Genomic DNA, 12,249 nt, shown 5'->3' with positions numbered 1-12,249 from the left:
CACTACTCTATTAAAAACAATTCAAGGCTATGGCTCAACCTGAAATCCTAGCTACTTGGGAGGCAGAGATTAGAACCATTAAGATTTGAAGCTACACTGAGCAAAAAGTTCAAGACACTCCATCTCAATCAATTTAAAGTTGGGCATGGTGGTGTGGGCCTATCATCCTAGCTAACATATAGGAGGATTGTAGTCCAGGCCTGCCTGGGCATAAACCCTATCTCAATAGCCAAAACAGAAAGGGCTGGGGGCATGGCTCAGTGGTAGAGTGCCTGAGCACAAGCACAAGGCCCTGAGTTTAACCCCCAGACTGCTCCATCCCTCCTACAAAAAGAGGAATAGAGTACAGATACATCCTATAACATGGACGAACCTTAAAAACATTATACTAAGTGAAAAAAGTCAGTCACAAAATGTTCTGAACAAGCAAATACATAGGGACAGAAAGATTTGTTGTGGCCAGACCTTGGGGAATGAGGAAAGGAGAGAGAGGCTGTTCATGGGTACAGTGTTGTTTTTTGGCATGATAAAATGTTCTGGAATTAGAAAGTAGTGATAGTTGTATAACATTGTGAATATACTAAAAAATACTGCATTGAATTTTATACTTTAAAAGGGTGAATTGTGTAGTATGTGAATTATATCTTAACTTAAAAATAGGAAAAAAAAACCCAAGTAAATCCTATATTCCAAATTTTTTGTTTCTATCAGGTTTTCCAGAATATACCTAATTTCATAGTAAAGGATATATATTTGAGTTTTTGTTGGACAACACTGTAATTTTCTATAAAACTCCCCATTATTACTAATGATAACTCCACATACGTACTTGACATTCTTTTTAGTAACAAGGAAACATTTTTTTTTAACCTCTATCTACTGTGTATGATATGTGCTAGTAGAATCAAATCCTATCATAGGTCTATTGTAGTGTCTTTCCAGTTGATAGGAAGTATGTGATACATTTTTACAATCATTTTAGTAATATTTTTTGTTACTAAGTTATGTACTTTGTCTTTTATTCATAGCTAATCTATTTTGTAACTAAATATTACTAGAACAGGTTCACTTCAATTTTTGAAGTTCTTTATCAACAGATTCAATATACATAAGACAAGTATCTCTATGTGTTTTTGTCAATGCATTATTGTAGTAGAAACAACACATTATAGTTTTGTCACAGACTCTGATATATCATTTTACTGATGTCTTAAAAGTCATAAATATTTACTATAAATTCTAAAAAAAAATCCTATATTCTTGTTTCATTTTGTCTTATTTTTCCCCAGTCATCAATCATATGCATATGATACATAATTTTCCTTTGTCATCAATACAAAATCATTTTTCATGCTATTATACAACTGTAACTATGTAATTTTTCCTTTTGTAGATATAGAATATTTCAAGGCTACAATAATTCTATTGAATAAGTTCATTCAATAGAATGAACTTCATTTTTCTAATATTAAAAATGTATTTCCATAACTAATTCTATATATATAGCTTCCTCTTCTTTTTATAGTACTTTAAGTTGCCAAGGTGTATTTGTTGAGGTAAATAATTTTTATGGCTATTGAAATATAATGCCTACATCCTTAGGCTTGATGCAAATTTATACCATGATCAGAAGAGCATGAGTAAAGCATACTCACTTCACTGTAAAGTTATTAACATAAGGTACCACTATTTTTAAAATTTAATATATTGTCAATAAAAATATGAGCATAATTACAAAATGTTAAGTTTTTCCACCAGGATCTATTTTGGACTCTATTCTTTTCTACTGACAAAATTATATACTTGTGGTTTTATGATATCTTTTTTTTTTATAGTCCAGGGATTGAATCCAGGGCCTTACACATGCTAGGCAAGTGTTCTACCACTTGAGTCATGTCTTTTAAATTTTTTTGAAATATGATCTTGCTAACTTTGCTTAGGCTAGGCTCTAATTCACCATCCTCATGCTTCTGTCTCCTGAGAAACTAGGATTACAGACGTGTACCACCATGCTTAGCCTTGTGATAATTCTTACATCTGATGTTAGATGCTCTTTCCTTATCTTCTTCCTTATCTATTTAATTTTTATGTAAATTTAAAAACACATTTAACAAGGTATAACCCCCCCAAATTTTTAAGGTGTCTGAATATTCAGAGTTTTCTAGGATATTCTCCCAAAAAGTACCCTCAGGAAAATGACCTTTCAATGTTTTTTCCAGCATCCTATGCATATCTGTAGCATATTATATGTCACAGTGGATTTTGGAAAACTAAATGAGAGTTCAGCTTTTTCCTCTACATTCTAAGTTACTGGCACTATCAAAAAACATAAGCAGAATCAATAAGTGAATATATGAAGGACCCCACTTGCATGAGTCAAACAAGAAATTGTTGCTTGGTACTACATTAGGAGCTGGAGAAAAGCAAAGAAACAGTCTTGCCTCTCAGACTCTAAAAGAGAGAGAATTAAAGGGATCCTACCAAGAAACAATTTGGAGACTATAAGAAAGCAATGATGAGGTAAATAATGCTTTTAGAAACTTAAAAGAGTGCAGAGAACAATGAGTGCAGTAGGTGGTGTGAAGGACTCTTGGACCTCGAGTAAGCAGTAGAGCACTAAGTGGATCTGGATAAGTTGGAAACACATGCAGGTTGCAGTATCTAGATAAAACATAAGCATAGGCATGAGGTGGGAATTAGTATGATTTATGGGAATCATGTACCCACCCATTCCACAAGACTCAACTATTTCTGTCAAAAAAGTTTTAGTCCATGCAGAACAGAATTAAAATATTTTTACCTGAAGTTCTCCAAGTTTCTTTGATGTTGGTGAAACAATGGTAAAAAGTCCATTGATTTGATGGGTTGGAGAAAGCTGAGCTAGTCCACTGATCTGAACTTTACCAATTGGAAGATGATCAAGTTTGGTGATTACTTCCAGTACCAATACAGCCATATCTAATGAGAAACAATTATAATGTACTCAGATATTTTTTATTTAGTTTAATTTTATTTTTTGGAAGTGAGCAGAGGGGTATACAATGAACGTTTTTATTTTGAAAAAAATTACTTTAGTTTCAAATAAACCAGGCACTTACCATATCATTCTGGGGGCGAGGAAAGTGGGGAGCATGAGCCCAAGACCAAAATAACAATAAAGTTTTAAAGAAGAATGAAAAATACCTTGCACTAAAGAAAAAAATAAAATTGTACTGAATAAAATATTTAGCATATCAAGTATTTGATAAAGAAAAATATTTTGAAAGAGAACTGAGGCCTGGTGCCAGTGGCTCACACCTGTAATCCTATCTACTCAGGAAGCAGAAATCAGGAGGATCTAGTTTTGAAGCTTGTCTAGGCAAAGCAGTTTATGAGACACTATCTTGAAAATACCTAACACAAAGAACAAGGCTGGCAAAGTGGCTCAAGAGCCTAAAAAGTGCGAGGCCCTGAGTTCAAACTCCTGAATTATAAAAGAACAAATCTCAGTTATTTCATTTTCACTATTTCTAGTTTTGAATTAGACAAAGGGTGCTCTTCATAGCTACAAGGTTGCTCCCTGGCTCCCAGAAGTATTCAATTGCTTACTCCTGGGTTGTATCTGGAGCATTGATCTACTGAGAATACTTGGACCTAAGAGGAATGGAAATAAATGTGTTACGTATATTCTTCATTTAATCACTTAGAATTAATATCTTCATGATCATAATTCATAGAAAAAGAAATACAATGTATGAAATGGTATCTAAGATCATTTCAAGACAGTATTACTTCTGAAGTTTTTCCTCACCAAAGTTGAGAGAATGGTTCATTATCACTATTTGTTCAACACTGCAATGAAAGGACTTATAAAATGAGAAGACATGTGGCTGTGTCCTGGCTCTAGTAGTCACAAGCTATTTCTAGGTAAGTCACAACTGCCTGTAAAATAGGCATCATACCACCTACATCACTGCTGTGTGGGAATCAGGGGTGCTGCATAGAGATCACACAGGAAAATGTCCTCCCACATAGTACTTGCTGAATGGCTGTTACATGATCGAAGCAAATTACTTAACATATCACAGTCCCTTTCTTACTTATTCATGGTAGTTATCTAAAATAAAATCATATGAGATGCAAAAGTGTTTTCTGACTGAAAAATTATATTCACACGTGGAATAAAGGAAATGTACCAACATTTGTTGGCTATTTACTAACAGACAGGTTCTTCCATGTCTCTTTAATTTTCTTTATAATTTTATGATGTAGGTGTTTCTGACTCTAGTTGGGGATAAAACAAGCTCAGAGAGGTCACATAACATCCCTAAGTTCACTGAGATTTAAAGCATAAAACTGAGCTAAAACAGTTCTGTCCAGTTATAAAGTTTACCACACTACACTGCTTCATTATTCATTGCTTCTGGGAGAAAATGGTTAATTACTAATAGACTTCTGACCTTTATCCTTTACTTTTGCTGTGGAATTAGAACCCCCATTGTCTAGCATTACTTCTGCGCCATTGTCTTTCATTTTCCTACTGAGATCTTATTTGAGGCAAAAATCAAGTGAGGTGTTTTCAGTTTCTACTCTAAACTTTCCATGTTCCAAACATTTTCATGGCCACTATTTCTTGCAAAGGAATAAAGGCTAAGTGAGGAAAGATGTACGAAGGTGTATGTCAGAATCCTACCGTTCCTCTATTTTTTGAGATGGCATAGAATAGAAATATTAATGATCTTGGAGTCAAGAGCCTCCATGAAATTAGGGCTAGTGTTAGGGTGACCTTAGCACTTTTAATTCTCTGAACTTTGAGTCCATCACCTAGAAAATGAGGCTAAAGCCGCTGCAAATGTACAGGGCTTCACAGCATGCATTCTACTAATTCCCAGAGGCTTCATCTTAATTCTTCTAGTTTATTTTCACTTTCCTTAAACAAAAAATTTTAAAGATTTAAAATGTAAAGATTTTGTATGAAAATAAATCTCCTTCCTAAAGGGGAAACAAAAAGAAGTTTGAGGGTCCCAACGCATCCATGAGGCCTCCTTTAGCCTTCTTCTTTTTGTTTTTTGAGAATCACCCTTCCTACCTCCTAAATCAAAAAGCATACTGGCCTACGCATTGGTGGTGTTGCAAAAAAATTGGGAGAGATGTGGAACAACACTGCTGCAGACAACAAGCAGTCTTATGAAAAGAAGGCAGCTAAGTTGACGTGAAAATATGAAAAGGATATTGCTGCCTGCAGAATTAAAGAAAAACCCAATGCAGCAAAAAAGGGAGTTGGTAAGGCCAAAAAAAAGCAAGACAAAGAAGAAGAGGATGAAGATGAAGATGTGATGAGTAAGTTGGTTCTAGCACAATTTTTTTTCTGTCTATTAACCTGCATGTACACAACTCACTTTTTTTTGCTGGGTCTGGGGTTTGAACTCAGGCCTTTATGCTTGCAAAGCAGGCACTCTTTGGCTTCAGCCACACCTGCAGTCCATTTTGCGCTGGTTATCTTTCGGAGATGGGGTCTCAGAACTATTTGTCTGGGCTGGCCTCAAACCTTGATCCTCCCAATCTCAGCCTCCCAAGTAGCTAGGATTATAGGTATGAGCCACTGGTGCCTGACTTATACAACTCCTTTTAAAGAAAAAAAAAATTGAAATGTAAGGCTGTAAGATGTTTTTAAACTGTATTATGTTTTTTATGTACAGTTAACACATTCCCAAATGTGTCTTTAGACAACCCTGTCCTAGTGCCCCTATTCTTAACTGGTACAGTATGGGGATTGTGAATTAGCATGGAAATTTAAAGTAGGTTCTTGGTGGTGCACAGAAAAAGTTAATTTTATATGGGAACAGTAGTTTGTCTTCTTCAATTGTTTCTGATGTTGCTTATATAAAATATTCTATTAACTGAATACAGAGTCTGTAAAAATTGCAAAAAAAATAACAAAAAGTAGAGGCTGTTTTGTTGTCATTCTGAATACTTCTAAGTAAATATAATTTTTTATTAGTAAAAAAAATTGAAGACATCTTGCCTTCTGGCTCACTATAGAGGTATTTTTTCTTTCTCTGAAAACCTGTCATATTAATTCATTGAAGCACTCATTTGACATTTAGTATACATTATCTTGTACTATGAGTTAGTTTTACATATATCCTTTTTCCTCAAATATAATGTAAGTTCCAGAGTGGAGACTATAGTTATTACCTAAAGAAGTAGTATGATATAGTGAAAAAAAAAGACCAGGAGTTCTCTCTCTCTCTCTTTTTTTGAGATGGTTCTCAATATATTGCATATGCAAGCCGCAAATTCCTGGGTCAAGCAATCCTCCTGCCTGAGCCACCCAAGTAGCTGGGACTAAGAAGCCTAAGTTTTGTTGTCAGACAGAAGTGGGTTCAAATTCTACTTCTGCCATTTATCAACTATGTGACCTTAGAGAGTATTCATTTCATCTTTCTGAACATATTTCATTGTCTGTAAAACAGAAAATGCCTAATAGAGTAAGTTTTGTAAAGATTAAAGTACACATTAACTACTAGCATCAAATAAATGGTGGCTATTATAAAGCCTCTTTGACATCCCAATTAATTAATGCTCAGAGATATTAGGTACATAATAACACCTATTGCTGATGACATAAGCCCATGTTCCACCTTAGGTCTGCAGTTAAAATGAGAAAACAAAAACATACCTGTTAGATAAGAGGTGAACTGCTTTGGACCACAGCGAATAGCATAGCGTGTAGTTGTTCTCACAGATTTTGGTTCAGTCTGCAATGCATCCCTGGGACAAAAGAGTGTTCCAGCTGTGGTTTCTCCCCACCATCTTACTCGGACAAGTACACAAGTTGGAGGCTTTGCAATCTTCCATATGACTTTATTAATAGTAAGTTTTAGAAAGCAGCGTAATTGGCCTTCAACCAGAGGTGGGAGGCTTGTAGATGGTGAAATGTCACTCAAACCTGTGGAGGAATCCCAGGACACCAAGTCAAAATCTAGACTAAATACAGAAAACATAATTTGCATTTTGAATAAAAACAAAATACTTTATTCTCTATATAGAGAGGCTTATTTTCTCTATTCTAGTACATGAGAAGTAACTAGCAAATCAGACCACAGAATAACCTACCTGGTAGCATATGCCACCCTGATAACTAAATAGTATTCAGGTTTGATCCAGGTTATTCCAAGTCAGGAATATGCTTAGTAAGACATGCTAACACTAACTTTTCTTTAATTTTTACGTTAAAACAAAAAGGATAATGTAAACTTTTAATTTTTAAGATACGTTCCTATTTGAAAAATACAAATATAATGATTGAACAGATTGGTTTTTAAAAGCTCAGTAGTTGAAAATTTTCCTTTAAGTACTGTTGTTTTGATTATTGCAACGTCCATTGTCTTAAAGATGTTATCTTTACCTAACTCTTACTTTAAAACCATCATTAAACATAAAACAGTAACTCCCTTCACTTGACATACAACTGATTTAATCTATATCACCAAGATTATAAAGTCAATGAGGATGATGTCAATCTAACATCTTTAAATTTTGCCTAAATATTCATTTATTATCTTTAATACTTAATGGTTTTCAGAAATATGAGAAATCAAAATGTAATGAGGCAACTAATCATAACCCTTGTCTTCTTTTCACTCAGTGCCTTTTCTACAACTTAGAGGAGACTTAAAAAAAAAATTCCTAGGGCTGGCAGTGTGGCTAAAGTGGTAAAGTGCCTGTCTAGCAAACTGAAAGCCCTGAGTTCAAATCTTAGTACAAAACAAAACAAAAAACCAAAAAACCCAAAACCATTCCTGCCCTGTACTTGAGAGGCTGGGGCAGGAGGATATTGAATTTAAGGTCAGTATGGGCTACACATAACAAGATCCTGTCTCAAAAAACAAACAAACAAAAACATTTCTATATTATATACATCTTTCCTTGAGGAGTGGCCATGTCTCATAAGAAGAAAATATACTGGAATCTATCAGTGCAGGAATTTATAAAATTCTTTGAACATCTAAAGGAAACACCGTCTCTGTCCTCTATAGTGAAGACCCACTATAATCTTCATGAATAATTAGTTTCAATGTAAAAAAGGTGTGTACAGGAATGTCCTGCATATGCACGTGGTATGGCAAGGACATTCTTTTGTATACTAGTGTTACATTATTTCTATTTTGACTTTCTTCCTATCAACCTAATAATGCTTGATTTCACACAGGGATTGCCAGCATTGGTCACTTCCATGCTTTGTTCTCAGAACCTTCTATCATTTCTGGTTGGAAAGGTAATGCCTCAAAACTGCCCTAGTGATCTTTTTTTTTTTTTTTTTCCTAGTGATCTTTAAAAGACTTGGACAAGATTCATTTCCAGACTATTGCTTCAGTTCTCAACCCAGCGGCCTAATGTACTATCACTATTCCCAATACCTCTATCCTCACAACTGATTATTATGTAAAAAGGCAAGGCCATCCAATGTTTCTCTCCCCTCCCCCATGGAGGGCGAGATCCAATTTCCAGTTTTATGGTATGACTGAGTTCCTGGTGTGACTGTTCTCCATGCAGCTAATACTTCCTACTCCTTTGGCAAGCTTGTTTCTCCTTAGGTTACAAGTCTGAGGCGTCCACTTGCTACACACTTTTTTTTTTTTATTGTTTTATTATTCATATGTGCATACAATGCTTGGGTCATTTCTCCCCCCTGCCCCCACCCCCTCCCTTACCACCCACTCCACCCCCTCCCTCCCCCCCACCCCCTCAATACCCAGCAGAAACTATTTTGCCCTTATCTCTAATTTTGTTGAAGAGAGAGTATAAGCAATAATAGGAAGGAACAAGGGTTTTTGCTGGTTGAGATAAGGATAGCTATACAGGGAGTTGATTCACATTCATTTCCTGTGCGTGGGTGTTACCTTCTAAGTTAATTCTTGATCTAACCTTTTCTCTAGTTCCTGGTCCCCTTCTCCTATTGGCCTCAGTTGCTTTTAAGGTATCTGCTTTAGTTTCTCTGCGTTAAGGGCAACAAATGCTAGCTAATTTTTTAGGTGTCTTACCTATCCTCACACCTCCCTTGTGCTACACACTTTTTATTATCTCAGGTCCTTTAGCTGATTCTCATGCCTATACCCCTACTCCAAATCCTACCACATATTGTTACTACACACTTATTCCCTCTATACTCCCGCTTTCCCAACTCCAGCTTATAGCCCTTTAAGTTTGGTGATTAACTGCTTCATCCTTCATTCAACTAACATGGGACTTAGTAATATACAAAACGTGATCATTGCACATTAGGTCATTAATATACCCTCTCCAACATGTTTCATCCAGACCCTGGGGACCTCCAAAGCTACACACGCACACGATTATATTTATCTCTGCTATCAGAAACAATCAGAATTTTTTGTTCTTCTCCAGTACCATTTAACCCTCATCCTGCTCACTTATCGCCCCCTTTTGGCCTCCAATCCCAGGCGCTATTCCCTTTCCACTCATTAGAGGGTCCTTTTAACCGTATGGTGCCCTGGTTATTCTCTCTTTCCTCTTTTTTTATTTGTTTTCTTTAGGTGGCGTTTCCCTAGCATTCCTTACGTCCTCCTTCCGGATTAAGCTTTCCTCAACCTTTGACAGCTCACTTTACCTCTCTTCTTGCGCCCACGGCCGCCCCCAGGCCCCTGGCCTTTTCGTTGTTTCATGACGAGCCTCAGATCTTCTTCACCAACTCAACTTCGCTCTCAGCACCAAAGCCGTATCCTCCCGCCATCCCTTCCCATGGCGCCGGCGTTCCCGGGCAACCGGCGCCGCTGGGCAGCTTGGGAAGCAGGAAGAAACGGCTCTTCTTTCAACAGTCTCCCGAAAACAGTGTGAAGGAAAGGCGCCAAGACGCCTTCCCGCCATAAAACTACAACACCCAGGATGCTTTACTACACTACCTCTGCGGGGTTGAACAGGGGTGGCTGCAGATGCGCAAGCGCAGAGGGATACGCCCTTTGAGGACTCCATTGCCCAGCGTGCCTTGCCTTCATCAGCGCTCCTCCTTTTGGCGAGAGTCGTCGCGTTCTGCACTAGAGGTCTGAAGGGTTCGCAGACTTCGTTACCCAGCTTCCTTTGTGCGAGGGTTGTTGCGTACTTCCGGTGGAAGCGCCGAGGCGAGGGGGTGGAGTTTATGGAGCCGGTGGGCGGTAGGCGGTGCTGCCCGTAGCTGGGTGCTGTCCAGAGGCGGCTGGTTGTTGTTAGGGGAGTGAGCTGTGACCGGTTGGGCCGCATTTAGCGTGGGAAGAAGCTTCGGCAACTCTTTGGCGTCGTGTGGCCTCCCCTTGATGTCGGCCCTGGAGAAGAGCATGCACCTCGGCCGCCTGCCCTCTCGCCCTCCTCTGCCCGGCAGCGGGGGCAGTCAGAGCGGAGCCAAGATGCGAATGGGGTACGTGACTCGTACCTTCTCCCTAGAGGCCAGGCCCCAGCCATTGGAGAATGGTGCTTGGGCGTTCCGAGAGGCACGGGAAGGGACGCTGAGAATAGGAGGAAATGTTGGTGGCGGCCTGACGATGTTTAGATGAAGGAGAAGGCAGGTTCGGAGACTAGAAATTGGAAGAACAGGTAACACTGTTGAAGGGAGAAGGAAAGAAGGAAAAGATTGGGGGAGCCAAAGGATAATTTAAGGGATGAGGGAGGCAACTCTTGGAGAAGGGGTGGAGGAGGTTAGAGGAAAGAGAGGAACACTGGTAAAGGTGGGAGAAATCTGCCAGGGACGGTTGAGGGAATTGGGGAATGATAGAAAAGTTGAGAGATGGGGGAGGATGGAAGGAAAGGTTTAGCAGGAGTAGAAGACTGCAAGAATTGAATATTAGAAAGGCCAAGGGGAGTAGAGAACACCTGAGGCAGGGATGGAGAAGGAGACAACTAGGGAGCGAAGGTTCTAGAGAGAGTGAGTTCCCAGACGTGTGAGAGGCATATTCAATGAGTGAAGGGGTCTAGCAGATTAGGTCTCTTACAAAGGAGAACTGAGAGTAAGGGGAATAGACCTAGGGAAACATTCAGGAAGACTTAGGGATAGTAGGAATGTGCTAAGAAGGTGAGAGGGATAAGGGAGGTGTGATGAAGGAGATGGGTGAGTTTAGGGAGGGGTCATGGGCTCTAGAGATTGACTAGAAACAGAGTTTGGTGAATGGGAAGCACTGCAGAGGTAAGGTGATCTGGAAAGCTTAAAGAGGAAGGTTTGGGCAATTGTTTTTTGCCAGGCTAATAGGGTTGAAGGAAGCTGTGTGTTGATCTAAGATTCAGAATTAGAGAAGCGTTGGAACTCGCCATTTTCTGTAAACATGGAAAATAGGTGGTTGGAAAGAGAAAAGAGTTGTGTTGAAGAGGTAAGCTTTGGGATTTTAGGTCATTGAATGGCTTGTGCCAGGGTAGGGGACAGTTGGGTGTAGGAGAATCATGATGAATTGAGCATGGAAGTAGTAGTTGCTGGAAAACAGAATTGAATAAACATTGGGTTTTGAGGAATATTGGTAGTATCAAACAGGATCCTGGGGACTACTGATTGTAAAGAGAAAAGGGATGTTACTGTAGTTGGGGTTCTAAACATGGATTGGTAGATAGATTCCTGGGAAAAGGATTAGAAAAGAAATACATTATGTAATGAAGTAGTAAAGTGTCCAAAAACTGATCAAAAGGAGAGGAAAATAGGAGATATACCACTGTGAAAGTTGATGATAGGAATGAAGAGGAAAAAAATCGTGTAAATTATAACAGTGTGGTTGAGGGGTGACAAAAACAGGGACGGAAACTAAGAATCCAAGTGGAGACCTGACTATTTACATAGTAGAAAAATGAGAAAACTTTGGCAGAATAGGCTGATGGGCACATAATAGAAAGAGTAGGTAGAAGGCTGTATATGAGGTAAAATAAAGATTGTTTTAGTTTTGAAAGAGAAATATTGGACTATAATGTGAATGAAGAGAGTCTGGAAGCTGACTCAACAGATAAAAATTACAGTATAAAAATTAATATAATAATTAATTTTGATATGTATCTCAGTTGCTCTCCCCCATTTTTTTGAGTCAGAGTCTTGGTATGGAGCACAGATTGGCCTTGAACTTGAGCTCCTCCTTCCTCAGACTGAAATGCTAGAATTACACGTGTACCACCATGCCTGGCTTAGTGCTGCCTTTTCTTAAACCAAAATTTAGATTTTTCACTATACCAGTACTTTTATAGCTTTTTAATAACTATACATGCTTCAGGTAAGTTTAGCCAGAACTCAACTTCCTATTTAGT

At 38.3% G+C, this 12,249-nt stretch overlaps 2 protein-coding genes across 8 annotated transcripts in view; one reads left to right on the top strand and one right to left on the bottom strand.

The window, feature by feature from the left end:
• Positions 1–9,901, bottom strand: part of C2cd3 (C2 domain containing 3 centriole elongation regulator) — a 139,134-nt gene extending 129,233 nt beyond the window's left edge. For 3 of the 6 annotated variants that reach the window (XM_074083271.1, XM_074083263.1, XM_074083274.1), the window contains exons 1-3: positions 9,614–9,900; positions 6,662–6,931; positions 2,801–2,958 (exon numbers count right to left, since the gene is read on the bottom strand). In XM_074083271.1, the coding sequence (XP_073939372.1) occupies positions 2,801–2,958; positions 6,662–6,931; positions 9,614–9,668 (483 nt within the window). In that variant the 5' untranslated portion in view covers positions 9,669–9,900. Of the gene's footprint in view, positions 1–2,481; positions 2,662–2,800; positions 2,959–6,661; positions 6,932–9,613 lie in introns of those variants that run through there. The other 3 variants (XM_074083246.1, XM_074083252.1, XM_074083254.1) reach the window with 3 other exon arrangements.
• Positions 9,902–10,120: 219 nt separating this feature from the next.
• Ppme1 (protein phosphatase methylesterase 1) overlaps positions 10,121–12,249 on the top strand; it is a 52,847-nt gene continuing 50,718 nt past the window's right edge. Inside the window, exon 1 of one of the 2 annotated variants that reach the window (XM_074083294.1) lies at positions 10,121–10,393. In XM_074083294.1, the coding sequence (XP_073939395.1) occupies positions 10,293–10,393 (101 nt within the window). In that variant the 5' untranslated portion in view covers positions 10,121–10,292. The remainder of the gene's footprint in view (positions 10,394–12,249) is intronic. The other variant, XM_074083297.1, reaches the window with a different exon arrangement.

Source organism: Castor canadensis, chromosome 1 (genome assembly GCF_047511655.1).
Source record: "Castor canadensis chromosome 1, mCasCan1.hap1v2, whole genome shotgun sequence".
Taxonomy (NCBI): domain Eukaryota; kingdom Metazoa; phylum Chordata; class Mammalia; order Rodentia; family Castoridae; genus Castor; species Castor canadensis.
The sequence above is the reverse complement of the archived record's forward strand: the minus strand, read 5'-3'. Positions and strand labels throughout refer to the sequence as shown.